General features: G+C 37.3%; 3 protein-coding genes and 3 pseudogenes across 8 annotated transcripts; 4 read left to right on the top strand and 2 right to left on the bottom strand.

Annotated features, from left to right (window-relative positions):
- Positions 1-467, bottom strand: LOC111779200 (monothiol glutaredoxin-S10 pseudogene; annotated as a pseudogene).
- Positions 468-5,016: 4,549 nt separating this feature from the next.
- LOC111785377 (monothiol glutaredoxin-S2 pseudogene) lies at positions 5,017-5,577 on the top strand (annotated as a pseudogene).
- A 4,259-nt stretch (positions 5,578-9,836) lies between these two features.
- LOC111778557 (anaphase-promoting complex subunit 7) lies at positions 9,837-16,853 on the bottom strand. 6 transcript variants are annotated; one of them, XR_015413504.1, is made up of 20 exons: positions 16,700-16,853; positions 16,493-16,561; positions 16,286-16,336; positions 16,049-16,183; positions 15,868-15,930; positions 15,669-15,784; positions 15,140-15,224; positions 14,736-14,795; positions 14,153-14,198; positions 13,885-13,958; positions 13,724-13,774; positions 13,442-13,642; positions 13,322-13,366; positions 13,143-13,236; positions 12,832-12,977; positions 12,502-12,731; positions 11,637-11,697; positions 11,030-11,424; positions 10,827-10,930; positions 9,837-10,734 (listed from the first exon to the last, which is right to left on the bottom strand). XR_015413504.1 is itself a non-coding variant. In XM_087119287.1 (18 exons), the coding sequence occupies exons 1-18, from the start codon at positions 16,766-16,768 to the stop codon at positions 11,338-11,340; spliced, it is 1,683 nt and encodes a 560-aa protein (XP_086975413.1). In that variant the 5' UTR covers positions 16,769-16,853; the 3' UTR covers positions 9,837-11,337. The 6 variants fall into 6 exon arrangements, 1 of the variants encoding a protein (XP_086975413.1); XR_015413505.1 differs by having other exon boundaries at positions 10,827-10,926; XR_015413500.1 differs by having other exon boundaries at positions 10,827-11,424.
- On the top strand, positions 10,264-10,767 carry LOC111778558 (monothiol glutaredoxin-S2 pseudogene; annotated as a pseudogene).
- Positions 16,854-17,701: 848 nt separating the features above from the next.
- Positions 17,702-19,927, top strand: LOC147787390 (transcription termination factor MTERF8, chloroplastic-like). The gene is made up of 2 exons (XM_087119290.1): positions 17,702-19,085; positions 19,537-19,927. Exon 1 carries the CDS (start codon positions 17,911-17,913, stop codon positions 19,066-19,068), a length of 1,158 nt encoding a protein of 385 aa, XP_086975416.1. The 5' UTR covers positions 17,702-17,910; the 3' UTR covers positions 19,069-19,085; positions 19,537-19,927.
- A 2,075-nt stretch (positions 19,928-22,002) lies between these two features.
- On the top strand, positions 22,003-25,390 carry LOC111779113 (RING/U-box superfamily protein). Its single transcript, XM_023659184.2, has 6 exons — positions 22,003-22,386; positions 22,580-22,723; positions 22,847-22,904; positions 23,319-23,560; positions 24,641-24,736; positions 24,822-25,390. The coding sequence occupies exons 1-5, from the start codon at positions 22,022-22,024 to the stop codon at positions 24,714-24,716; spliced, it is 885 nt and encodes a 294-aa protein (XP_023514952.2). The 5' UTR covers positions 22,003-22,021; the 3' UTR covers positions 24,717-24,736; positions 24,822-25,390.
- Positions 25,391-25,465: the final 75 nt, after the last annotated feature.

Here is a 25,465-nt window from a genome sequence, read left to right as displayed (position 1 = left end):
TGAAAAATGGTTTCATAAGTTATCATTTCCATTACTTATTTTGACCGTTACATTGCATATTTACAACACAAAAGGAAACTAAGAAACATCAAAGCCATATAGCTCCAGCTTCCTTTAGCAATTTTTTTAGGGAGCCATTGAGATGAAGCGTCATCACGGTGTTGGCGGAGCCGATGAACTTTCCGCCGATGAACACCACGGGCACGGCGGGGCTGCAACCCAACCTCGAGAGAGCCATCTCCATTTCCTTCCCTCTTAACTCCCGATCGAGCTCGTGAATCTCCGGGCTCGCTCCTTGCTCGTAAAATAGCCTCTCGATTGCGTGACACATGCAACACGTGCTCTTGCTAAAGATTACTACGGCTTTCTTCCCGGCCATCTTTGCTACTACGTCCATTTTTTTAAAGCTTAGAAACGACAAAGAGATGAACTTGAATGTTAGCTAGCTTTGTAGTAGCTGAAAGGGATTGGTGTGTATTTATATAGGAAAGGAGGAGCTAAAGCCAAGCTTGAAAGTATATAATAAAAAGGTTAGTAAATTAATTAATGATATCATTGAAAAGAATTAAAGATATTTCATTTTAATATTTGCATCCCAACCCTTTTTGTTTTTTCCTTTCTTTTTTAGGGAATCATTAATAAAAAATGAAATTAAAACTCTAAACTGTTCAACATAGCATCCGAGTGAGTTGTATAATAGCTCAAGCCCACCGCTAGTAGATATTATCCGCTTTGGCCCGTTACGTATTGCCGTCAGTCTCACGGTTTTAAAACATGTCTGTTAGGAGAGGTTTCTGCACCCTTATAATGAATGTTTCCTTCCCTTCTCCAACGAACGTGAGATCTCACAATCCATCCCTTTGTGGTCCCATCATCCTCGCTAGCACACTGCCTAGTGTCTGGCTCTGATACCATTTGTAATAGCTCAAGCCCACCGCTAGTAGATATTGTTCGCTTTGACCCATTACGAATTGCCGTCAGTCTCACAGTTTTAAAACATGTCTGTTAAGAGAGGTTTCTACACCCTTGTAAGGAATGTTTCCCTCCCCTCTCCAACAAATGTGAAATCTCACAATCCGTCCCTTTGTGGTCCCAACATCCTCACTGGCACACTGCCCAGTGTCTGGCTCTGATACCATTGGTAACAGCTCAAGCCCACCGCTAGTAGATATTGTCCGCTTTGACCCGTTACGTATCGCCGTCAGTCTCACAGTTTTAAAACATGTATGTTAGGAGAGGTTTCCACACCCTTCTAAGGAATGTTTCCTTCCCCTCTCCAACAAATGTGAAATCTCACAATCCATCCCTTTGTGGTCCCAACATCCTCACTGACACACTACCTAGTATCTGACTCTGATACCATTTGTAACAGCTCAAGCCCACCATTAGCAGAAATTGTCCACTTTGGCTTATTATGTATTACCGTCAGCCTCACGGTATTAAAACGCGTATGCTAGGAGAGGTTTTCACATCTTTATAAAGAATACTTCGTTCTCCTCTCTAATTAGTGTGGGATCTCACAGTTTGTGTCCGTATTCCCACTTTATAACAGTCCGCGTATGAGAGATAATAATTTTTGGTCATCACTGTTTAATCATTATATGAGTGACATGTACGTTGTCAGCAAACTGCAGAGAAGTTTCGTGGGAATCTCAGGTCTCATTAGCTCAATGAACGAAAGCGAGTCTTCTAAAACTACTTATACGTATATTATTCGAGAGAATATCGGAAGAAGAAAAAAGATTAAGAATCTTCGACCTCTTCAAATCTATTACATGAACAAAAACAACCTAACCGTTGAACTTTTGCTACTGTTGGCTTTATACATTAGGTTATGAGTATCAAATTTACGAATGGAATCATGAAACGATAACTTCTAACAATTTTATTTTCGTGTGAGATAAATCAATTTGAAAAGACCGATCATATAGTAGCTAGGAATGTCAAAATTTTTGGTCGAATATATCATAAGATGAGATGATCGAAATGTGACACGTCATCAGCCACCCCAAGATTTTGCATCACATACACTATGCTTAGTGTAGATATAGATAAAGGAAGGAGAAAAAGGGATTAAGAATCAAACTTTTTTAGGTCCCTTCAAACAAAAGTTGATATTATAAGAAAATTAAAATTTTATAATTATTCAATTTTTGGAGGAAAATAAAAATTTTTGTGCATAACTATTTTTATTCGATTGTAAATTTATTGTATTTAAAATTAAGTCCATTACGATCTCTCGATATTTTCTTTATATTTCTAATTAGTTTATAATAAAAAAATACAGTAATTTAAAATTTTGGTTAAATTACAAATTTGGTCCTCGTAAATTTGAAAAATTAGAATTTTGCCCGTTTTTGACGCTAAATGTGGAGATGAGGATTGGAACGGAAAAAAATATATGTTAATTATCGTTAGACCGAGATCAAATTTGAAATTAAAGTAATTATTTTTTAAAAAAAATTACATAATATAAAGGAAATTAAAAGAAAATGGGACATATTTAAAATTATTTAGTAATATTCTTGCAATAAGGCTAATACCCCACATTTTGTTGCATATATTACTTGTTGATATATATATGGATTGAGGGAGCAATTCCAACCGGTGATTATCATTACAAGATGCCCACTTCCATCAATTTTTATTCCACTAATAAAGTAGAATTAATTCATAAAATATAATTTAATAATTATTTTTTTTTTTAACAAATCCGCAGTAATTAGAACTGACATAGTCTCGGGATTTTCAATTTCAGGTTATAGAAACTCAATCAACATGAGTATAATTTATTGGTCGAGACATCGATAACCAATGGGAATTTACCAAATCTCCATCTCATTCAATGCCCGTTGCAATGCTAAATATTTTCTAAATTCTCGAATTAGCGTTGGACGACATGTAACTATCCATGCATGAAAAATAGGTTACCTTTTAAGGATGAGGCGTATTGAAGCATGAAATTCAAAAGTAACCCTTTCACGATGGCTCTTCGACTATATCTTGAGCCACTTTTTAAATATTTTTTCTAATTAAATAATATTCGAGAAAATATTCGAGAAAATATAAAAAAGAATATTGGTATAAATTACAATATACGTACGTAGTTGGAAAGTTGCACACAGTATCACCAACTTATCAGAGATTCCAAAGGAAAAAAAAAAAAGAAGAGAAAGTGAAGAAGCCTTTCATGTCGATGCCATTTATTTATTTAAATTTAAATTGATTTATAATATATTTAAATTTCAAATAATAAATAAATAAATAAATGTACGGCTCTTTTTTTGTTTCTCTCTCTACTTTTGGGTGGCAGCAATGGACATGCAGAGATTTGAAAGCGAGTTAAGGCTCAGCTAATTTGTCCTTTCTTTAACCTAAAAAAACACAACAAAAAAGTCAACCTTTTATTGACCTTTTGAAATTATGTCGATTTAGGTCCATTAGCGAAGACATTATAGATAACGTTACTATAAGAAATTATGCCAATGTCACTAAAGGTTATGGATGTCACTTTGGGACACATACAAATAGCTCTCGTATCGAAAGCGTTAAAGCGAAGTCATTGGGTCGAGTCTTTGCGAGTTCATCTTGAACAAATGAATCCCTTATTTCTAGGTGTTTTAGACATGTAGATAAAATGTCGGGAGCTATCAATAATGTACTAAAATTTGGCCCGTCTGTCAAACTCTATTAGTTAGATTATTAAATGTAAATGTAGTAGGAGAATAACATAAAAAATTTGGTAATTTGATGGTGTTAATCGTAAGGGCTAAGAATTGAAGGGTCTAGAGAATTATTTGGGGGCAAATGAAAAAGGAAGAAAAAAAAGGACAATGTTCTTCAATTGGATGCGAATCCAAAAAATTAAATAAAAATAAAAAAAAGAAAAAGAAAAATAAAAAAAAGGGATATTTTATAAATGGATAAATCCAAATACTTTCTCCAGCTCGATAGATGCCTCCAAGATAGGGATAGCAGCAAAATCTTTCTTTATAAAAGAAAATAGAATTTTAAAAAATAAAAAATAAAATTTATATATATTGTAGAATTGACTTATAAAAATAATAATAATAATAATAATAATAATAATAATAATGGTTTTGTTAATAGTTAAATGGATTCTTTGTTCTTTATGGATGTGGGTGTCTAATTTGGGAAATCAAAATCAAAACCTAGGAACGGAATTCCCAAATCTAATAAAGCTTGATTTCATTCCAAATTATATATTAACACACGACCATCGCAGCTCACTCGGTCATGTCATTGAAAACAGACTCACCTGTCGTTCGTAACATTGGGACATCTCAAACATCTATCCATTCAGGATCTATCGATGCATTGGCCTTTCCATGTCCATGTCATGTTATTTATAGATACCTTACCAGATAGCGAGTGCATAACCCAACATTTAACACTTGGGTTAGGGTGCAATATAGACACACCTATGCCACCCAGTACTATCCTTGAAAAACCCATTACAAAAGAAGTCGCTCGAGACACTCATCTCATAATACTCGCCCTCATTGTGACACACGCATGTGTCATAGGGTAGCTTGCTTAGGCCACAGAGGTCAAGAGTGGTGGAGAGCTGACACCTTGCTTCTCCCTATAGTACGATATTTTCAATGCTTCTTGGGTAGATGTCGTTTTGGCGAACAGTCACACGATGTTGTGGAGCGTCCGTCCAGTGTTTGATTGACGCCAAATTTGACGAGCATTCATATTTCATATAGATGGACTTACTCCTGAATCGCTATACTCGGGTTAGAAAAAGGAAAAAGGAGAGAATAAATTGATTTGGATGGTGAAAAAGATGGGAGAAAAATGAAATTTGATCTGATTGTAAAAGGAAGTTAGAAGTACTTAATGAAAACCGTACAAAGGACACGTCTCTCTTAGTTTATTCTTTACATTTATGCAAATATTCGAAGGTGTAAGCATTTTCAATCCCAACATGGTTACAAGTCTCCAGGTCCCTCACAGTTCCCTTATAAATACCCCTTTTCGCCACTTCATTTCTCACCAACTTTTTCTTCTTCTTCTTCCGTGATTGCCCTTTAAGCCATTTCTCGTTCGATATTGGTTTGTAATCCCATTTTCGAGATTGTTTTTGAGTCAGCAATGGAGACCGTGAACAAGTTGGTGTCAGACAGGCCTGTCGTGGTGTTCAGCAAGAACAGTTGTTGTATGAGCCACACTGTCAAATCACTCTTGTGCGACTTTGGAGTTAACCCGACGGTGTACGAGCTCGATGAGCTCCCTGGAGGGCAAGAAATCGAGCAAGCTCTCATTCGGATCGGTTGCAGTCCTGCTGTGCCTGCAGTGTTCATCGCCGATCAACTGATCGGTGGCGCGAATGAAGTGATGAGCCTTCATCTTAAGCGGAACTTGATCCCCATGCTTAGAAGGGCTGGTGCTTTGTGGGTTTAAGTTATATCTATAAATGTAACTTTAACATAGCCAAGCGTTACCTTAGGCATCCGCCCAAAATGACGTAGAGTTTTTTTTTTTTGACTTCAATGTAACTTAATCATTCTCGAGTTCATCTTATTAATAAAAATATTCATAAATTTTGTATGTTATCGTAAACAATTCGGATGGATAGACTGACATCGACAATATTTGTCCACTTTTTAGGAGAAATGAACTTAATACGACGCATGTTATGATTTCTTTACAAAATAATCATGTTGTCGTTTGTTGGATTCTCCCGTCTCACCATCGTCATCATCATCCTCGTCCTCTTTACTTTTTTGTTCATCAATCTTATAATAACGATGTAACCAATTCCCTGATTTACTTTTTGGGCTGCCTTGCTTATCTAATAAAGTCGAAGACGAAGAGAACATCTGGTTGAACCGTGAATCAATAGAAACTTTTAGTTTATGTTTGAGAACATTTTGAAAGCGAGGAGATGATCAAAATGAATTGACGAGAACCGAGGGTTCGTGATGATATTCTTCTTGTTCTGGCTGATGCTAGTGTTCTCCGGGGTTAAAAAAGGAATTGTTAAAGATTGTTGGGAGGAGCCCAACCTTAACTAATTAAGGAGATGATCACCAGAAAAAAACAGAAAAATAGATGACTGTGCTCCGGAAACTGACTCAAGCATGTTTCAAGAAAATTTAGAGCATGGTAAACAATTTAATATTTTTATTTCTTTTACTTAAATTTTTTTAAAGAAATATAAATATAAACAAACTAATAAATATAAAAAATATATATATAACAATTATATACATTTTAAAATTAGCTAAAATATTAAGGAGTTAAGTTATATATATTTATTTATTTATTAAAAACATAAGATTTGTTGACAAAACCAACCAACCGGAAAATAAGATTCACAATCGAATCCAACCCAAATTTTAAGATTGTTACGAAGATTAATAATATATTTAACATGTGTAACAAATATTAGTGTTGTATTGTGACTCGTGAATGTTTGATATTTGAATTTTATGAGATTTTAGTTATTAATATGATATGTATTAATGATTAATTAAGATTTTTTAAATTAATTCGATAACTTAACCCAATCGAACTCGAAAATAAAGGGTTTGAGTCGTGAATTCTATTTAAGTTATTGAAGTCACCAATCCAACCAACTCGAAATTTCGAGTTGGTCTAAAAAATTTCCCGACCCAATTCATGTACTCCCATATTTTATTTGTAATAAAAAAACTGAATGGTTTATAAAGATAAGTTCGTGTAACCCTAAACCCTAAACTTGTTCAAATCTCCATCTCACATTGCAATACGAAACACTCGAAGTTCTCGAACCATTGCTATCTCGAGAACACGAAACAATTGATGCATGAAAAATAGGTTACTTTTTAAGGATGAGGCGTTTTGAAGCATGAAATTCCAAAATAACCCACATAAGAAAATGGCTCTTCAACTATGTCTGGAGCCACTTTTTAATTATTTTTTCAAATTAAATAATTTCAAAATATTCCCAAAATATATATAAAAAAAAGTATAAAAGTATAAACTTATACGTACGTAATTGGAACAGTTGCAGAATCACTAAAGATTCCAAAGAAAAGAAAAAGAGAAAGTGAAGGAAGCTTAGAAGCCTTTCAAATCGATGCCATTTTTAATTTATATTTATTTATAATATATTGATATCAGCAACCTATCCTTAAGGAATAATATATTTTTCTTTTTCTTTTTTTTTTTCATAAAAAAGATTATGGTTTTTTTTTTTTTGGTGAAATTCATATATTTTATTAAACTTATGTTATAATTAAATAAAAATTATTATAGCACATGTATTTAATTAATATTTGGGCTATTTTTAACAATATTACTATCATTAACATTTGAAATAATTAACATAAATATTTGGGTTAAATAAAGCTAAATTACAATAAGTTCGAGGGCATGTTTGAAATTTTTTTTACTCTTTATGACATTATTTATTCATATATTTTTTGTAACTTGGGAAATTAAATTATTAAAAAGTATATAAATACAAACATATTAAAATTTCAAATAAATAATTTTAGAAAAAGACAAAAAATAAAAGATAAATTGGGATAATGTTGGGGACCAAGCTGCAATTTTTTTTTAATGTACGGTTTTTTTTTTTTTTTTTTATATATATATTTTTTTGGCTGTAATGGACATGCAGAGATTTGAAAGGGAAATAAGAGAGTTAAGGCTGAGCTCATTTGTCTTTTCATTGCCCCTTCTTTAACCAAAAAACCAAACAAACAAAAAGTCAACCTTATTGACCACAAAAGTTTGGAAATTAGGTTGATTTAGTTTGACTTATACCGATATTTATTTGTTAGGTGTTACTACAACGACCTAAAAGGACATACGTAATTATAAAATAATATTGTTAAAGATTATGAACGTCACTTTGGGACTCGTGCAGATAGCTATCCTATTGAAAGGGTTGAAAGAGCTAACACTCTTTCTTTGAGTTTACTCAAATAAAGCCAAGTTTTATTAAAAAAATGTCACTTTATGAGGGAAGTCACGGTCGAGTCTTATCGAAAGACATGTAGATAAAATGTCAATAACTTGATGTTAGCTTCTATGACATATGGTTTAAAGAAGAGAGCTATCAATAATGCATTTGTGAGATCACACATCGATTGAAGAGAGGAACAAAACATTTTTTAGAAGGGTATGGAGACCTTTTCCTAGCATATATATTTTAAAACCCTGGAAAGGAAAGCCCAAGGAGGACAATATATGCTAGTGGTGGGCTTGAACGGTTACAAATGTTATTAGAGCCAGATTCCAGGCGGTGTGCCAATAAGGACGCTAAGCCCCGAAGGGGAGTGGACATCGAGCAGTGTGCCAACGAGGACGTTGGGCCCTGAAGGAGGGTGGATTATGAGATCCCATATCGGTTGGAGAGGGAAACAAAACATTTTTTTTATTCGAAATCTCCCCCGAACATACGCATTTTAAAACCTTGAGTAGAACCCCAGAAGGGAAAGTCCAAAAAATACAATATCTGTAGGTGGGCTTGGGCCGTTACAACACTAAAGTCGGTAATACAAATTTAGCTCGTCTCTGACACTCTACTAGTTCAAATTTTTGAGCTGAAAACGAATTTGGGGAATTAAATTAGATTATTATATGTAAATGTGGTAGAAGAATAGCATAAATTATTGACTTGAAATTTGATAATTTGATGGTGTTAATCATAAGGGCTAAGAATTGAAGGGTCTAGAGAATTCTTTGGGGGCAAATGAAAAAGGTAGAAAAAAGGACAATGTTCTTCAATTGGATGCGAAGCCAAAATAAAAAAGAAAAAAGAAAAAGAAAAAAAAGGATATTTTATAAATGGATAAATCCAAATACTTTCTCCAGCTCAATAGATGCCTCCAAGATAGGGATAGCAGCAAAATCTTTCTTTATAAAAGAAAATAGAATTTTGAAAAAATAAAAAATAAAGTTTCTACATATTGTAGAATTGACTTATAAAAATAATAATAATAATAATAATAATAATAATAATAATGGTTTTGTTAATAGTTAATTGGATTCTGTGTTCTTATTGGATGTGGGTGTCTAATTTGGGAAATCAAAATCAAAACCTAGGAACGGAATTCCCAAATCTAATAAAGTTTGATTTCATTCCAAATAATATATTAAAAGGAACAAAATTTTGATGACATAGATATAAATAGATAAACCGACCATAATCGAACACATTTTTTAAAATAAAAATATGTTTTTTTTGGCCGACCTAAATCTTTCTTTTTGCATAAAAATACACAATTAAATCAGAAAAAGAACATTCATCCTACAAAATCAAACAAATCAAACAAAGTAAAATTTATACTCATACATGTATAAAATTTTTCTTTTTTCGTTCAACATTTGTGAAGCAAGAATTTTGTAACAATCCGAGCCCACAGTTGGCAAATATGATCCTCTCTCGTATTTCTCTTCAAGGACTTCTATTCAAAGTCTTAAAACGTATCGACTAGGGGATGTTTCACAATCCACCTCCTTCATGATATTGGGCAGTGTGCTAGTGAGGACGCTGGCCCACAAGGGGGTGGATTGTGAGATCTCATTCCTTACATGAGTGTGAAAACCTCTTCCTAGTAGATGAGAAAAAACATAAAGTGAACAATATCTGCTAGTGGTGGGCTTAGGCTGTTACATGCAAAAAAAAAAAAATTTCTTTTGAGTTCGGAATTCGTTGGGAGGAGAATTTGAGTCTAACTTAACGAGCTGAGCTATACTCGGTTGGGAGGAGAATTTGAGCCTACTTAACTAGCTGTGAGTGTTAGTTATATTTGATAAGGGAAGAAAATGCTGATAAATGAATATCAATAAAAGAGAGAATAAATTGAGTTGGATGGTGAAAAAGATGGGAGAAAAAGGAAATTTGATCTGATTGTAAAAGGAATTCAGAAGTACTTAATGAAAACCGTACAAAGGACACGTCTCTCTTAGTTTATTCTTTACATTTATGCAAATATTCGAAGCTGTGAGCATTTTCAATCCCAACATGGTTGCATGACGAATCAACTAATAAGCCTTCCCTTCAAAAGAGTGGCTTCGAAGTCTCCAGGTCCCTCAAACAAAACGAAAATTCTCATATTTTCACACCATTTTCTCTGATTCTCCCTCCTCACACTTCCCTTATAAATACCCCTTTTGGCCACTTCATTTCTCACTTCAATCTCAGTAACTTCTTCTTCTTCTTCTGTGCTTACCCTTTAAGCCATTTCTTGTTCGGCATTCGTTTGTAATCCCATTTTCGAGATTGTTTTTGAGTTAGCAATGGAGACTGTGAACAAGTTGGTGTCCAACAGACCTGTCGTGGTGTTCAGCAAGAACAGTTGCTGTATGAGCCACACTATCAAGTCACTCTTGTGCGACTTTGGAGTTAACCCAACGGTGTACGAGCTCGATGAGCTCCCAGGAGGGAAAGAAATCGAGCAAGCTCTGATTCGGATTGGTTGCAATCCTGCGGTGCCTGCAGTGTTCATCGGCGATCAACTGGTCGGTGGCGCGAATGAAGTGATGAGCCTTCATCTTAAGCGGAACTTGATCCCCATGCTTAGAAGGGCTGGTGCTTTGTGGGTTTAGAGTTCTTGTTCAACTCCCTTCAACTTATATATCTATATGTAACCTTAACATAGCCAAGCTTTACCATAGGCATCCGCCCAAAATGGCAGAGAGTTTACTTCAAAAAGTCTTTATGTAAGTCCTTTTTTGGTGACTTCATTGTAATGTAATGTTTTGGTTTATCTAGTAATAAACTTCAAAAAGTATAAGAACTAAGTCCTTTTTTGGTGACTTCAATGCAATAATATATGAGAGAAAGAGATAGAGAAGAGCACCTGGTTCCTTAACGATGGCTTTAACAAGTGATATGACCAAGTAGCACTGAAATCCATTAATAAAGCAACTGAAAATGTAGTTCGGTGACCATAAAGGCTGCTGTCTTGACACAAAAATGACATCATAAGTTACACAAATGTATACACAGGTTTCTACAGGAATACAAACAATTATTGTGTACATAAGTTACAAGAAAGAGTACCTCTCTTCATTTGTCACTTCATTAGGTAAGATAAATGCATACCGTGAAGTCATGGAATCATCTTGGTACAAAAATGACTCTTCTGCAGCCACGACGATATCGACATCTTTTGTCCAGTTGAACTCGACAATGTAACTCTCTATCAGCAAGTGGAAGAGATTTACCCAAATGGCTGTGACTTCAGGATACAATTTGAGCATAACAACTCGAGAAACGTATGAGTTACTATTTACTCTTCAAAGAAGAATTGGAGGGTTGTTGTCGAAATCGTTTCTTGTAAAAGTAAACATTGTGGATTGAATTGTTACTCATAAAAGTTCAGTTTCTTCTTGGTCTCCGTCGGCATCATCGACCTCGTTGTCTTCATCATCGTCAGGTGCATCAGGATCTACTCCCTGCAATATTAAAATGTTTCAAAGGAAATGCATTTCAATGAGCTGTTCCTGTTCTAATGCCCACTTCCCACTAAAGAAAAAAACATGGTGAGGGACTTTTCTAAGACAAGACCATGCTTGAATGAGGCAATGTTCATCAACTTATTGCTTTGAAGAGAAATTTAAAGCATTTAGAGGTTTCAGATCATGAAAAAATTTAAGGTGAAAGCAACCTTCATTTGTTTCTCTAAGCGCTCTAGACCTTTTTTGGCAGCTTCATTCTGGGGATTCATCCTGTATATCATCAATAAACCAAATATATATATATGACATATGAAAGAAGGTAACGGTCAGTAAATACCATTCCAAAAGCAAGAAAGCAGTAAAATGAATAAAATTAGAAAAGAACTCCACAAATTAGGGTTAGGTTGAACTTGTAGAAGCTAGACTGTTCCAGTAAGAAACATAACATCCTCACAGCAATCTGTTCGAGATCCATAAAATCATGAGCCATCATGGCTCGTTCATGGGGAAACTGATGCTTACTAATGCCTGTGGGGGGTCGATGAGACTCCAATGGTCATGGTGTATCAACATAAGCGTGCAAGGGAGAGGGTGCGTGGGAGAGGGAACCATGAGATCCCCAATTGTGAATACATACGCTAAGAGGTGTAGTAAGGGAAATAACCACCAGATTATTAATGAGTGGGAACATCGTAGTACGGTTGGCGTCAAAGTGAGGACTAGCTATTAGAGGGGAGTATTCTCTTTTGGGTTGGCAGGCTTTCTTTTGAAAAAGAACTGTAATTGGGGAGGATAGGTTGGCACTTACCAGCTCTCTGTTAAAGTTCTTCATGTTACTGTGATTTCTGTTATTACTTTCTAGATTCGAACAAAACTTACGGGATACGCCTTACAGGAACGTCATGGAATAGTGTTAGTTGGTGCCACGGTCCAACTTGGGGTGAGAGAGTGAAGCGATGATATAAGTCATATCTGTGAGTGTATAAGCTAAATAGCTTCGGTTCACTTTTAAGGCATGAGATTACCAGTAGAACAGGAGGAAAACAATAGAATGCATTGTAAGTAAGGTTTCACCTTAATGCAGCTTGATAGTGAGATAAAGCCTCTTGCAACATATTTGTGGCGGCAAATACTTGAGCTAGTTTTACGTGAAGAGAATCATCAGCCCAGTCCTTAAGGTACCTCTCCAGTAAGGACACAGCATCCCCGTTTCGGCCTTCAATAACATGGAGCTCTGCCAAAGCTAATGCCGCTCCGAGGTAACCGGGTTCGAGCCTAAGGGCTGACTCATAAAACTTCTTGGCCTATAAAAAAAATTCCATGCCATATCCACATATGAAATCCACTTGCTAATGGCATTCTCCAAGTTTGAATTACTACAGAACAAATCTTTAAAACATATACCTTCTCTCTACCACCTGAGTTACTAGCATGTACATCTCCAACTAGTTTCAGAGCCTTTGCTGATTGAGGCATCGCTTTCATTGCCTCCCGAGCAGCATATAATGCCTCTTTAATTTTCGACAGAGCCAGATAGGAATGGACCAAGCCTGCAGCCAAAAGGGAATTCCTAACCGTTAGAAAGTTCAAGAGTGTCTTAGACAACGAAATCCATTTTTGGACAGTTACATTGCATTGATAAACGCAAAATAGCAATAATAAAATGAATGGAAGGGTTGTATATACTGTATGATTCTTTCCCCTTAAAGTTGCACCTTGATATGAACGAATATCAGGTCTCAATTCTTGAGCATTCCTGAAAGCACTAACAGCTGCTTCCGGCTGCTTCATAGCTAATAAAAGGTTTCCCTGAGAGTAGAAACTAGAAAATTGAGATTGTTGCTATTCTGGTAAGCATTCTATTTGGGTTCTTTGCATACGTATATTTCGTTACCTTCATGATGAAACCCGCTATATGCCTTTCATCAGTTCGGATGCTCTGATTATTAGCAGTACAAATGTTAGTAAATATTAGAAAATAAACAAGTCTCAGAGCTCTATTTAGATAACAAACCTTTTCAGCATAAGTCAAAGCTCCCCTCTCATCTTTCGTTTCCCACAATACAGACAGAGCCACAAAAACTTCTGGTCTTGTAGGATCAATATTTAACAAGTCATGGACTAACTTGTTTAGTATTGAATAATCAGACTTTTTCTTGAGAATCATTGCATATTCATCCATACATGTTATAAGATATGGATCAATTGATCGTGCCTATAATGACATTAAATTAAATAGTCATTGCAAAACAAAGCAGTTGATCGTTATCATAATAATACTGAAATTTCACATTACCTTCTCAAAATTTATGATGGCCTCGTCGTTTTTTCCTATGACAGCTTCAACCTGGACACATAATTGTCAACTTGTCAATCAAGTGGAAATGTCGCAAAATTTTCATTTTAAATGCTGCCTTCAAAATAAATAAACTTAGGTTTGTTATCACAAGAACCCACCTTTGCAATTTCAAGTAACAGGTGAATATTATTGGGAAAACGTCGCAACAAGTCCAGAAACAGCTCCAAACCACCTACATAAGTTTAAAAATGTAATAATAAATAAATCTTTCGAGAAATGAGGAAGTTAGTTGATGTCCGAACTTCTCAAACGATCCACGTTGTATATCGTTTGCATAAGAGAATGGATAATTTAAAGTGCTTACAGGATAAAGTGACATAAATTATGTATAGATTTGATAGTTTGAACGGAAAGATATTATTTTACCTTTGTAATCATTGGAAGCAATGCAACACTGGGCCTCAACATAGCGCTGCAGAAAATTTAGAAAAATTAGCAGTTTTCTTAATTTAAGAAACAAAATGAGTTTTTAAAAGATAATGGGAAAATAAATACATGAAAACACTGTAATCTGATTAAGAACTTGCTCATAATCAATATTGCAGATTGCACAAATCGTTTGTACTTGCAATATAAGAGCAAGAAAAATTATTTGGTAGACTACTATTTGAACATCCAATTTCTGATTCGGACATTGCACGTGATCAAATACAAGGCTGTACTTATCGATTACATTTGCTCAAGATGACTGGTAAAAACACAAGCATAGAATAAGGTTTTCTGTCTGGAAACATGGATCATGGCTAACAAGGGGTAGTAATAATTAGACATTCCAATCTTCTCTTTGTTGAGTGGAAGTTTTCTTCCAAACTCACACCCGCAAAGTTAAAAGCTTGCCTGTATCAGAAGCTTTCTGATTAAGCACACAAAAAGGGGTTTCATTTCCCAATTAAAGGCAATGGTAATGGATGAAAAGTAGAAGATAGTAGCTTATCTCTTCAACACTTACTAGCAGCCAGCGATTTGAATCGAAGTGATCAAAAGGAGTTTTGCCACTTCTAATTGGAGTCTGAAATCAAAATTGGAGGTACATCAACATTACAAGTAAAACTTTACCAAAGAAGCAGGGTCCACACACGTTCAACAATGAATATAGTAATAGAACTAGAAATGAGCGACTCAAAACCAGAAGAAGGGGACTGCCATGTTTTGACACCTCGTAAAACCTATCTTAAGCATCGAGGTCTGCAGAATCTGAAACCCAAACGTAGAAATGAGCATGCAAATAGATTTACAGGACTATCATATGGCATTCAGAAACTTATAGGACTGCGAAAAGATGTAACTAAAAACTAAAAATGACGTGTTTCTACATTCAGTTAATGCTTTTCATCAATATATTTGTAAGCAAACCTGAGGGAACAAAGAAATGATATCTTTGGCAGCAACACCAAGTTCTGCTAAAGCTATAATAGCTTCAAATACATAAGGGCAATGTCTGTCAAAAAATCAATAATTAGAACAGCATGAAGGTGAATCTTTGTAATGGGAGAAAGTATCATAGTTTTTGTAAAAAAACACGCAATCAGTAAGCTGGGTAAACAAGTGCACATGTACAAAAGGAGTAATAGTTATCTCTCGGTCTATTAGTGAACTATTGTTTGAGGATTTTTTAAAGATGTTCTACTAGAAATATTCATGTTATTGCTTCGACCCATATCCCTAAAAAGTGGACCTCACGCTAATAGCTCTAAATAAATTAAATACATACATTAAAATATGAAGACTACTTATTCCACAACCAAAAAGCAATTTTTCACTATTTCATATACGAGGATTTCACTTGGAAAAGAGAATTCTCTACACTAATAGATTTGGTTCCATAACTATGCATTCCAATCTACTAGACCTGACAATTCATTTAAGATTTTCATTGACTGACCTTAAGCACTCCTTGTAATATGCAATAGCAGCACGGTTATGTCTCGCATATCTGTAAAGCTTTCCCATCAAAAGAATCATTTGCAAGTTTCTTGCTTTACTTGGGATTCCCTCCATCTGCAAGGCAAAACTCACAGAAGTTTAACACCAAGTAGAATGTTCTGCACGTGCATTCATGAAAAAGAGAAAGAGAGAGAGACCTCTACAAGGGCAGCTCTGTTATCACTTAATGCACAATAACACGACGCGATCTTGAACTTCACCTGTCAAACAAGCAAATACAATTTGCAACAAATAAGCTGACGAAAGGGAAACAAACAGGACATACATAATAAGTGAAAAAAAGGAATTGAGCCATATTAAGAAACAATTTCAATCTACCTCATTTTCATTAATGGCCGATACGTTAAAAGAATTGGGAGAAGAGGACCTGTTTGACTGCAAAGAACTTCTAGTAGTAGTTGAATTTTGTTTAGGAATAATCTTATAGTATTGCAAGGCTTGCTTGTAAGTATGCTGCCAAGTAATATAACAAAAACAAAGAACACCCTCAAAATTATTAAACATAATTTGTAATAAAACTAATCCTGGAGCAATCTAATTAACTCAGAGACTTACAATTGCTCTTCGATACTCCCTTTCTCGAAATAATGCATCCCCCAGAAGCACCTATCAATGAAGAACGAGAGTAAAAAAGGGGTCCAACAACAATATGGGTTAGAGAGGAAATTTTTCTTCAAAGAAACGATAAACGGTGCAACTAGAGATGAAATAAGTAATCTGAAAACAGTACAACTGAGAGTCAATGAATTCAGAACTACAAACCAAACTCTCAGACTTAAGGTGAGGACTGGATTCTGCATTAGCAGCTGGCGATGAAACAAGAAAGCAACCCTAAACAAGAAAACAAAAATCACCGAACAGATTGAGTCCGATTTCCAATCCCGAATTTGGAGAAGGTGAGTTTGCTTGATTGTGTGTTGAACTGAATGAATTGAAGTGAAAAGAGAGCGATAGAAATCGAAAGTTTACCAGCATTTGAGCTGAACTGTAGAGTCCTTGGTCGATAAGAGTGGAGATTTGATCCTTCGGAACCTCCATTTTTTTCTTCAGCAGTTCTTAGTTGGAAAGAACAGCCAAATTTGAACCAAATTTGCTGTCACTGTAGCCTCACAGAACCCGCTCTCTCCCTCGCGGCAGCTAGATGGTATCTGGACTGACCCGAAATTATAATTTAAAAAAGGCCCAAAGACTTGGCCCAATAATCAGATATTTGATAAGGCTTAAAAAATCTGGCCCATAACCACTTAGGTCCAATTTCGAAATAAGCCCATACATCGGGCCCAATAACCTAGCCCAATAAGAAATCTGATTGATTTTGGCCCATAACGGGCGATTCTAGATTGTGCTTTCGAAGGCCCAATAAACAATTAAATTTTCCGCTATGGGCCCACAAACGGATCTTGCTGACATCTTTGAGCCCGTCATCTACCGGTCGCTAATACCAGTCCCGAAGCTATAAAAAAAGCCCTAATACAAGGCCCAAAGAACAGATATAGTCACCGATTTGTGCTCAACCACGGTTGCTGCAGAGGATGGGCTTAGGTAGACTGGACCGAATTACGTCTACAAGAAGGCCCAAAAATCTGGTTCAACTGTCGTGACTGCTTTGGGCCTATAAACCATGGGCCTTCTGAACAGATCCGAAATTAAGTTAGAAAAGAGGCCCAAGAAGAAGGCCCAACAAGAACTTATAGCCACCGGTTTGGGCTCAACCCCGAGAAGGACCAAAAAACTGGTCCAACAAATCTTGGGCATTAGAAAGGAGGCCTAAAGTTAGAAAAGAGGCCCAACTTTCGTCTACAAGAAGGCCCAAAAATCTGATACAACGGCCTTGACTGCTTTGGGCCTTTAAACCTTGGGCTTTCTGAACAGAGCCGATATCAAGTTAGAAAAGAGGCCCAATGAAAAGGCCCAAATAGCAGATATAGCCACCGCTAAAGATTTAAATAACAAAATAAAAATAGGGTATAAGAAATTTCACAAAAATCAACGTGAAGAGATGAGAAGCTAATTGGAGCTTTTCACTGGCTTTGAAGCGTTGTTCCCAATTTGAAAATTGGGTGAGCCCTAGTCCAATTCACTCTTTTGCATCAAAATTGGGTGAGCCCTAGTCCAATTCACTCTTTTGCCTAAGCGAGGCCAGGCGAGATCATCTCATTGTTCTTCAAAATTCGGCTTCAATGTCTAATTTCCTCTGCAAAACCCTACTTCAGGTTCGGCATCTCACCGCGATTTCGCCATATCCAAAGCTCCGCTGTGTTCAATCACTCCATTTCAACTACAGCACTGGCGCTTCCGATTCACATTCTTCTACGGTTTCGTATCTCATAAACTCATACTCGTTGTCTCTTAAATCTGCTTCATCTGCTTCAAAGCTCGTTGGCTTCATTTCTCCTGAAAAACTAGATTTGGTGATCTCTTTCTTCAAGAATCACGGTTTTTCTATTGCTCATATCTCGTTCATTATCGGGAAATACCCTCGGATTCTGCTATCTAATCCGAATGGAACTCTTTTACCTAAGCTCGAGTTTCTTTACACCAGAGGTGCTTCGAGTTCCGAAGTCACGAAGATTATTTCCAATGCTCCGAGAATCTTGATGAGAAGCGTTGATGAACATCTGGTTCCTGCTTTTGATCTTTTGAAAGGTTATCTTGGATCTAATGAGCGAACTATCGCATCAATCAAACGCTTTCCGAGTATCATTGCGGATATTCGCCAAACACATTTGAGCGGATCTGTTAGAATGTTGCTCGACGCCGGCGTGCGTGAGGAGCATGTTATGTATTTTCTTTTTTACCAGCCGAGAATGTTCACTATGGCTCTAGACAGGTTTAGGGAGATTTTGGAAGATGTGAAGAAAATGGGGTTTGATCCATCGAAATCTAGCTTTGTTCAAGCTGTTCGTGCTATACGAGGAATGAGCAAATCGACATGGGTACGGAAGCTTGGTATTTACAAGAGGTGGGGTTTATCTGAAGAACAGATTCTTGCTGCATTTAGGAGCCATCCATGGTGTATGACATTATCAGAGGAAAAAATCATGTTGGCAATGGATTTCTTTGTCAACAAATTAGGTTGGGAAACTGCAGCGGTTATGAGAAGTCCTTTGCTGATTTCACTTAGCTTAAAAAAGAGAATAATTCCAAGAGCTTCAGTACTGCTGTTTCTGTTTCAGAAAGGTTTGACTAAGAAAAAAACCATGTTGGTAAAACCATATATGTACACTGAAACTCAGTTCTTGCAGAAGTATGTTCGTCCTCATCTGAAAGAGGCTCCTCAGCTATCGAAGCTTTATCGTGTAAATGTGGATGGTGGGATAATCGATTATGAAATTTGAGGCTTTCACTTTATACTGTGAGTTCCAAGTTCAGCTTTCTTTTATTGCACTAATTTTGCTAAGTTAAACTGCATGAAATGCAATGCCTGAATATCTTGACTGATAGTTTACCCTGTTTCATTACAAGTTTTTTGCTTCGAAAGACTGATTCTTGATTGCTCATAAACGTTAGATTAGCATTAAGCTCTGCCGTGATTTATAAGAGTCTGTTGGTTTGCTGAATGATTGGCAGAAATGTCAATTGTTGGTTACCCAATAGCTATAGAATCCCAGACCTCATAGTAAACTTAGGGGTATTTAGAAAGACCGGATTGTGTAACAGCCCAAGCCTACCGTTAGCAGATATTGTCTGCTTTGAGATTCACGATTTTAAAACGCGTTTACTAGGGAGAAGTTTCCATACTCTTATAAGGAATGTTTCGTTCCCCTTCCCAACTAACGTAAGATCTCACATTGTTATTTTGCAAGGTTATTGGAGATTTGAGAAAGCGAAGAGTCATGAAGCAAGCTAAATCAGTTGCCTGTAAATTTTTGTTCTAAAATGTCGAATGCTTTTGAAAATAGTTTCAAAAAAGTCCATCAAAGCAATAGGTTCTTGTTGGATTAAGAGAAAATGACAACACAAAATCCAAGTAGGGAGCTGAAGAGCTATAAAACGTAGATGTTGTTCTGGTAGTGTAACTGCTGGTAGTATTCTGCTGTTGAATTTTGGTGGAAACAATGATGCAACTTTTGAAGGCCCCATCCATCAAAATTGTCTGTCAATTTCCTTTGTGAGAGGGTGAGACTGATGGGAAAGGATCTCTGTTTGAAAATGGTTTGAATTGAAGCAATTATTGAATGTATCTGATTTTGTCAATTAGGGACTCCCAACGTTTGATACCACCACCGTTGATAGATATTGTCTACTTTGGCCCGTTATGTATTGTCGTTAGCCTCGTGGTTTTAAAACATGTCTACTAAGGGAAGGCTCTCCAACAGATGTGAGATCTTACAATCCACCCTTTTTGGGCTCATAAGTCCAGTATCTAGCTTTGGTATAATTTGTACCGGCCTAGCTTTGGTATAATTTGTACCGGCCTAAGAAGTATTTTTATAAGAGGCCTACCCTATTATAAACTCTGAATGACTTGTTGGATTATTTCTTATACCATTCAAGTGAAAACACCAGCAGTATTCTTAATAAAAAAACACAGATTTCCCGCCCCCTCCCCTCCTTCCCACTTTTCCCCTCTTCGAAATAAGCCCATACATCGGGCCTAAAAATCTGATAAGGGCTGAAAAGTCAATGACGTATTTGATAAGGGCTCAAAAATCTGGCCCAGAACCACTTAGGTCCAATTTTGAAATAAGCCCATACATCGGGCCCAATAACTTAGCCCAATAAGAAATCTGATTGATTTCGGCCCATAACGGGCGATTCTAGATTGTGCTTTCGAAGGCCCAATAAACAGTTAACATTAACCGCTGTGGGCCCATAAACGGAGCTTGATTGGGGTGTTGGGTGTATATCTAAAATGGGCCGATATTATGTTTGAATGTAGGCCCAATAGACAGATATTAACATCTTTGAGCCCGTAATCTAACGGTCCCTAGGATGGGCTTAGCTAGACTGTGCCAAAATTTCGTCTACAAGAAGGCCCAAAAACCTGGTTCAACGGTCCTGACTGCTTTGCGCCTATAAACCATGGGCCTTCTGAACAGAGTCGAAATTAAGTTAGAACAGAGGCCCCAGGAGAAGGCCCAAAAAACTGGTCCAACAAAGGTGACCGCTTTGGGACTATAAATCTCAGGCCTTAGAAAAGAGGCCCGAAGTTAGAAAAGAGGCCCAAATTACGTCGACAAGAAGGCCCAAAAATATGATCCAACGGTCGTCTTATTTAGGCCTATGAACCATGGGCCTTCTTAACACAGCCGAAATTAAGTTCGAAAAGAGGCCCTGAAGAAGGCCCAACAAGCACTTATAGACACCGGTTTGGGCTCGACCCCGAGAAGGCCCAAAAAACTGGTCCAACAAATGTGACCGCTTTGAGCCTATAAATCTCGGGTCTTAGAAAAGAGGCCCAACCTACGTCTACAAGAAGGCCCAAAAATCTGATCCATCGGTCGTGACTGCTTTGGGCCTAAAAACAATGGGCCTTCTGAACATAGCCGATATTAAGTTAGAAGAGAAGCCCAAGGAGAAGGCCCAACAAGCAGTTATAAGCACCGCTTTGGGCTCAACCTCGAGAAGGCCCAAAAAACTTTTCCAACAAATGTGACCGCTTTGTGTCTGTAAATCTCGAGCCATAGAAAAGAGGCCCAAAGTTAGAAAAGAGGCCCAAACTACGTCTACAAGAAGGCCCAAAAATCTGATCCAACAGTTGTGTCTGCTTTGGGCCTATAAACCTTGGGCCTTGTGAACAGAGCCGATATTAAGTTAGAAAAGCGGACTAAGGAATAGGCCCAAAAGAATTCATAGTCACCGCTTTGGGCTTAACCCCGAGAAGACCCAAAAATCGGGTCCAACGATTGTGACCGCTTTGGGCCTATAAATCATGGGCCTTAGAAAGATTCCCGGTTTGAAAAGAGGCCCAAATTTGTTGACAAGAAGGCCCAAAAATCTGATCCAACGGTCGTGACTGATTTGGGCCTATAAACCTTGGGCCTTCTGAACAGAGCCGATATTAAGTTAGATGAATGGCCCAAGGAGTAGGCCCAAAAAGCATGAATAGTCACCGATTTGGGCTGAACCCCGAGAAGGCCCAAAATACTGGTCTAACGATGGTGACCAGTTTGGGCCTATAAATCACGATGGTGACCACTATACGTTTTGGGCCCATGGGCCCTATTTGGTTCAGGGATAGCGTTTGGGCTGGGCTGAAAATACATTTGGATGGAGGCCTAAATACGGCCCAATAATCCGTGATAGGTTTGAGCCTTGAAAGTCTGTTTCTCTCCCTCCTGGCACAGTATGCTGGAGGGGAAAATCATGAAGCATTCGACCCGAGAACCGGCGCGAAAGCTTAACGGCGAAAACTTCGTAGTGAAGGTAATTTCGCCGGCAATCTGCGGAGAAACCTGCCCAATTTGTCTCCGAGAATTGGAGGATCGTACCGCCGCCGTGCTTACAACGTGTATCCACGCCTATTGCATAGGGTGTATTCGAAAATGGAGCAATTTGAAGCGAACCTGCCCTCTCTGTAACGCTCAATTCGATTCATGGTTCTGCACAATCAAGCTCTCATCGCGAAGCTTCCGGAAAGAAAGATTGCTAAACTTGAATTGTGCCGACAATCTCAAGATTGGAATCGGATCATCCCGTACCGACGCTCGCAGGTGTGTGTGTATGTGTGTTTCTGTAACTCTGATATGTCTGTATCGCAGCTAATTTTGTTTTAAAATTGATCACTTCTGCTTGAATTGAACATATAAGCTAATACGGAGAACTGAGTGCTGTAGTTAGTTTTAATCGAGGACTGATTTGATCATTAAACTTGGAATTATATTTGTTCCCCTCACTTTTATTTAGGATTCTTCAGAGCACAAGGAATGAATTGAGCAGAGATAGACGGTCGGAAAGACCACTGACATGGCGGCGTTCATTTGGCCGGCGAGGGCCGGAATCTGTACCTACTGATGTTATTGCCTGGCGAAAACTTCAATGGCGAGCAAGGTAACTTCTCGGTTTATTTACCTGGTTGGATGCTGCAGCTACAGCTTTCACCTTGTTGTCCATGTTTAGAGTTAGAGCTTGAATGTTGTTGCTAATATTCCGTTGGGTTATGAACTGACACAGCATATACGACCGACGTATACAAGCTGTCCCATCTTCGGTCAGATCATGTTTAGTAATGGTATGCATTTTAATCCTTAACTACGAGTTATCTGATGATTTTACATGAAGTCTGGTTGCTGGTAGGAGTTGCTAAACTGATTCTTTCCTCTTTTAACTTGAAGTTTATTACCTCACATACAGCTCATGGGGCTAATCCCTTGCTTCGAAATTGAGGGCACTTTTTCTCAACCAAATACATTGCTTGAACTTTCTCTTTAGTTTTTCGTGTTAGTGAGAATTCGAAACTCTAGCCTTTTCAGTTGAGATATAAAATCTTAACCACTTGAGTTATACTCAACTTGTCAATTATGTAAATAATTAATAATTTTCTCTCTTCGGTTGCATACAACGAAGGTGCAAATTCGTCATTGGGTACAAGTGCAATTCTGTCAGTTTAGTTCTTATTCTGTGTGCGTGACTGCGTGTTGTGCAGAACTTAACAGGAAGTCATGGAGTCAAAGAAGCAATACTAGAAAGGATTAAACCATGGATACAAAGAGAGTTGGAGGCCATCCTTGGGGACCCAGATCCAACTATAATTGTTCATCTGGTTACCTCACTATTTGTGGCAAGACTTGAAGCTCCTTCCTCACAGCTTAATGCTGAAAATGACTTCCTTTCGCCTTTGCGGCCGTTCCTCTATGAAAAAACTGATTTGTTTTGGCATGAATTAAGGTACTTTACTCACTGTTCAATATTTCAAGTTCTCGTGTTTTTTCCCTGATGCATCTAAATTTTGAAATGAATGTAAGATTTCTTTAGTATTGAGGTCTGGTAGCCCACTCACAGAAGTAGGATTTATTGAGAGTGTTGTTCACCGCTAGATTCAGTAACAATACCGTATACTAGAGAATTGGCGACCAGGAATTGCAAGACCATTGTATCTGCCCTTAAACTGAAACCCAGTTGATTTGAAGTAAATTTTCCTTATTACTCTCAATCTTTTTTGGTGCTCTTATCCCATTTGTTCCAAATGCCTCTAGCTCTAATGCAATAATATAACTAATCCCATCTCCTTTCAAGCAACGCCCGAGACTATCCTTGGATATTAATACCCGAGAATTTCCGACCAGGAATTGCATGACCATTGTCTCTGCCAGCTGAAACCCAGATGATTTCAAGTAAATTTTCCATATTACTCAATATTTTTTGGTTCCCTTGTCCCATTTGTACTGATTTCCTCTAGGATGCAATAATATAACTAATCCCCACCTCCTTTCAAGCAATGTCCCAGACTATCCTTGGCTATTGACTTACTGTATTAACTTGCTCAGAGCAACCCTCTTATATATGAAGTAAGAAAATGCAGGAATGGATTTTGATAGAATTCAGAGAAATGAAAATCCGAATTATATTGATGACTTGCCAAATAAGAAAATACAGAAGAATGTCGAGTATTTTGAGAATCTTGGACCCCTCCCTCTTGGGTGTACTCGAGCACAAACAACTAAATTATTGCTCGCCTTCATCCCCTCCTACTAACAAAACTTATGATGGCCACCTACCTAAGAAATTAAAATATCACGAGTTCCTTTACAACCAAAGAAACTTCTAGCTAATGACTATTATGCCCTTGGTATCCGAATAACATTTCTTACTTTTTCCCAATGGTCTTCCTAACATAATTCCGACTGGTTCGCTCTATCATAAAGCTCCCGTGAGTAGTGTTTGTTTCTTTATCGCAATACAAAACTGCATCTTTTATGATCAATCATTTTTCTACTGCCATTTTTATTTAGAAAGTTTCCCTCTCAGATGTTTTGCAGGAAGTTCATTACGCATGGAAGAGTATGATTCTGTGGTTGAATATAGAACCATGGATTCGTTGTAGCGAAGATTCTGTTTGAAGAGGTATGTTATACTCATGACTCTCTCCTGTGGGTTGCTGGTTATACTTGAAATGAATTGTGACATTCATATGAAGTAAATGTTATAGCAAGGGACAAGAATCGTGGCATGGGTGCAATTTCTTATTCTTACGTTATCCTGGATGAAAGAACTAAGATATCTTCTGCTGCCGAAGATTATAAACACGATCTGCAGTTCGGGTGTGTTAGTTTGGTGCATCTTTTCCCACACGTCGCTTACATTGATTTCTCAATGATTTCCATTCGACCTGCAAATCATTTGGGAGAAGACTGTTTGAGGATACATTTTATAATGATCTTCTCTCTGGTTGTGGGATGGTCTCCCCAACAACGAATGGATTGGGGTCGTTGCTCGATCGGGGTCGTTTTTCTAGCCTGACCTGGAAGAAAGACACTTGGAAACAGAGATTATGTAGCCTGCACGCCACCACATAAGGCTCTGAAGATAGTATTGTGTTTTTAGTATTCATACGTTTTATTTCTTTTGCACCCAAATCGTCCCGTTAAATAGTGTCTGTAATTGACTCGTTGCTGATTGAGCCTTCCCCGTCCTTACTTCACCCCGTGGACAGCTCCAAGTGTAATGGACTTGATGCTTGATTACTTTATATTAGTACTTCCATTGCTTTGTGGCTCATGTATTTATTCGAACATTTTCAAATCTTTCTTTGTGGAAGTCTTTTTCTTCCCATCCTAGATTATATTTCAATAT

Source organism: Cucurbita pepo, chromosome 17 (assembly GCF_057944985.1).
Source record: "Cucurbita pepo subsp. pepo isolate OVF chromosome 17, ASM5794498v1, whole genome shotgun sequence".
NCBI lineage: Eukaryota > Viridiplantae > Streptophyta > Magnoliopsida > Cucurbitales > Cucurbitaceae > Cucurbita > Cucurbita pepo.
The sequence above is the reverse complement of the archived record's forward strand: the minus strand, read 5'-3'. Positions and strand labels throughout refer to the sequence as shown.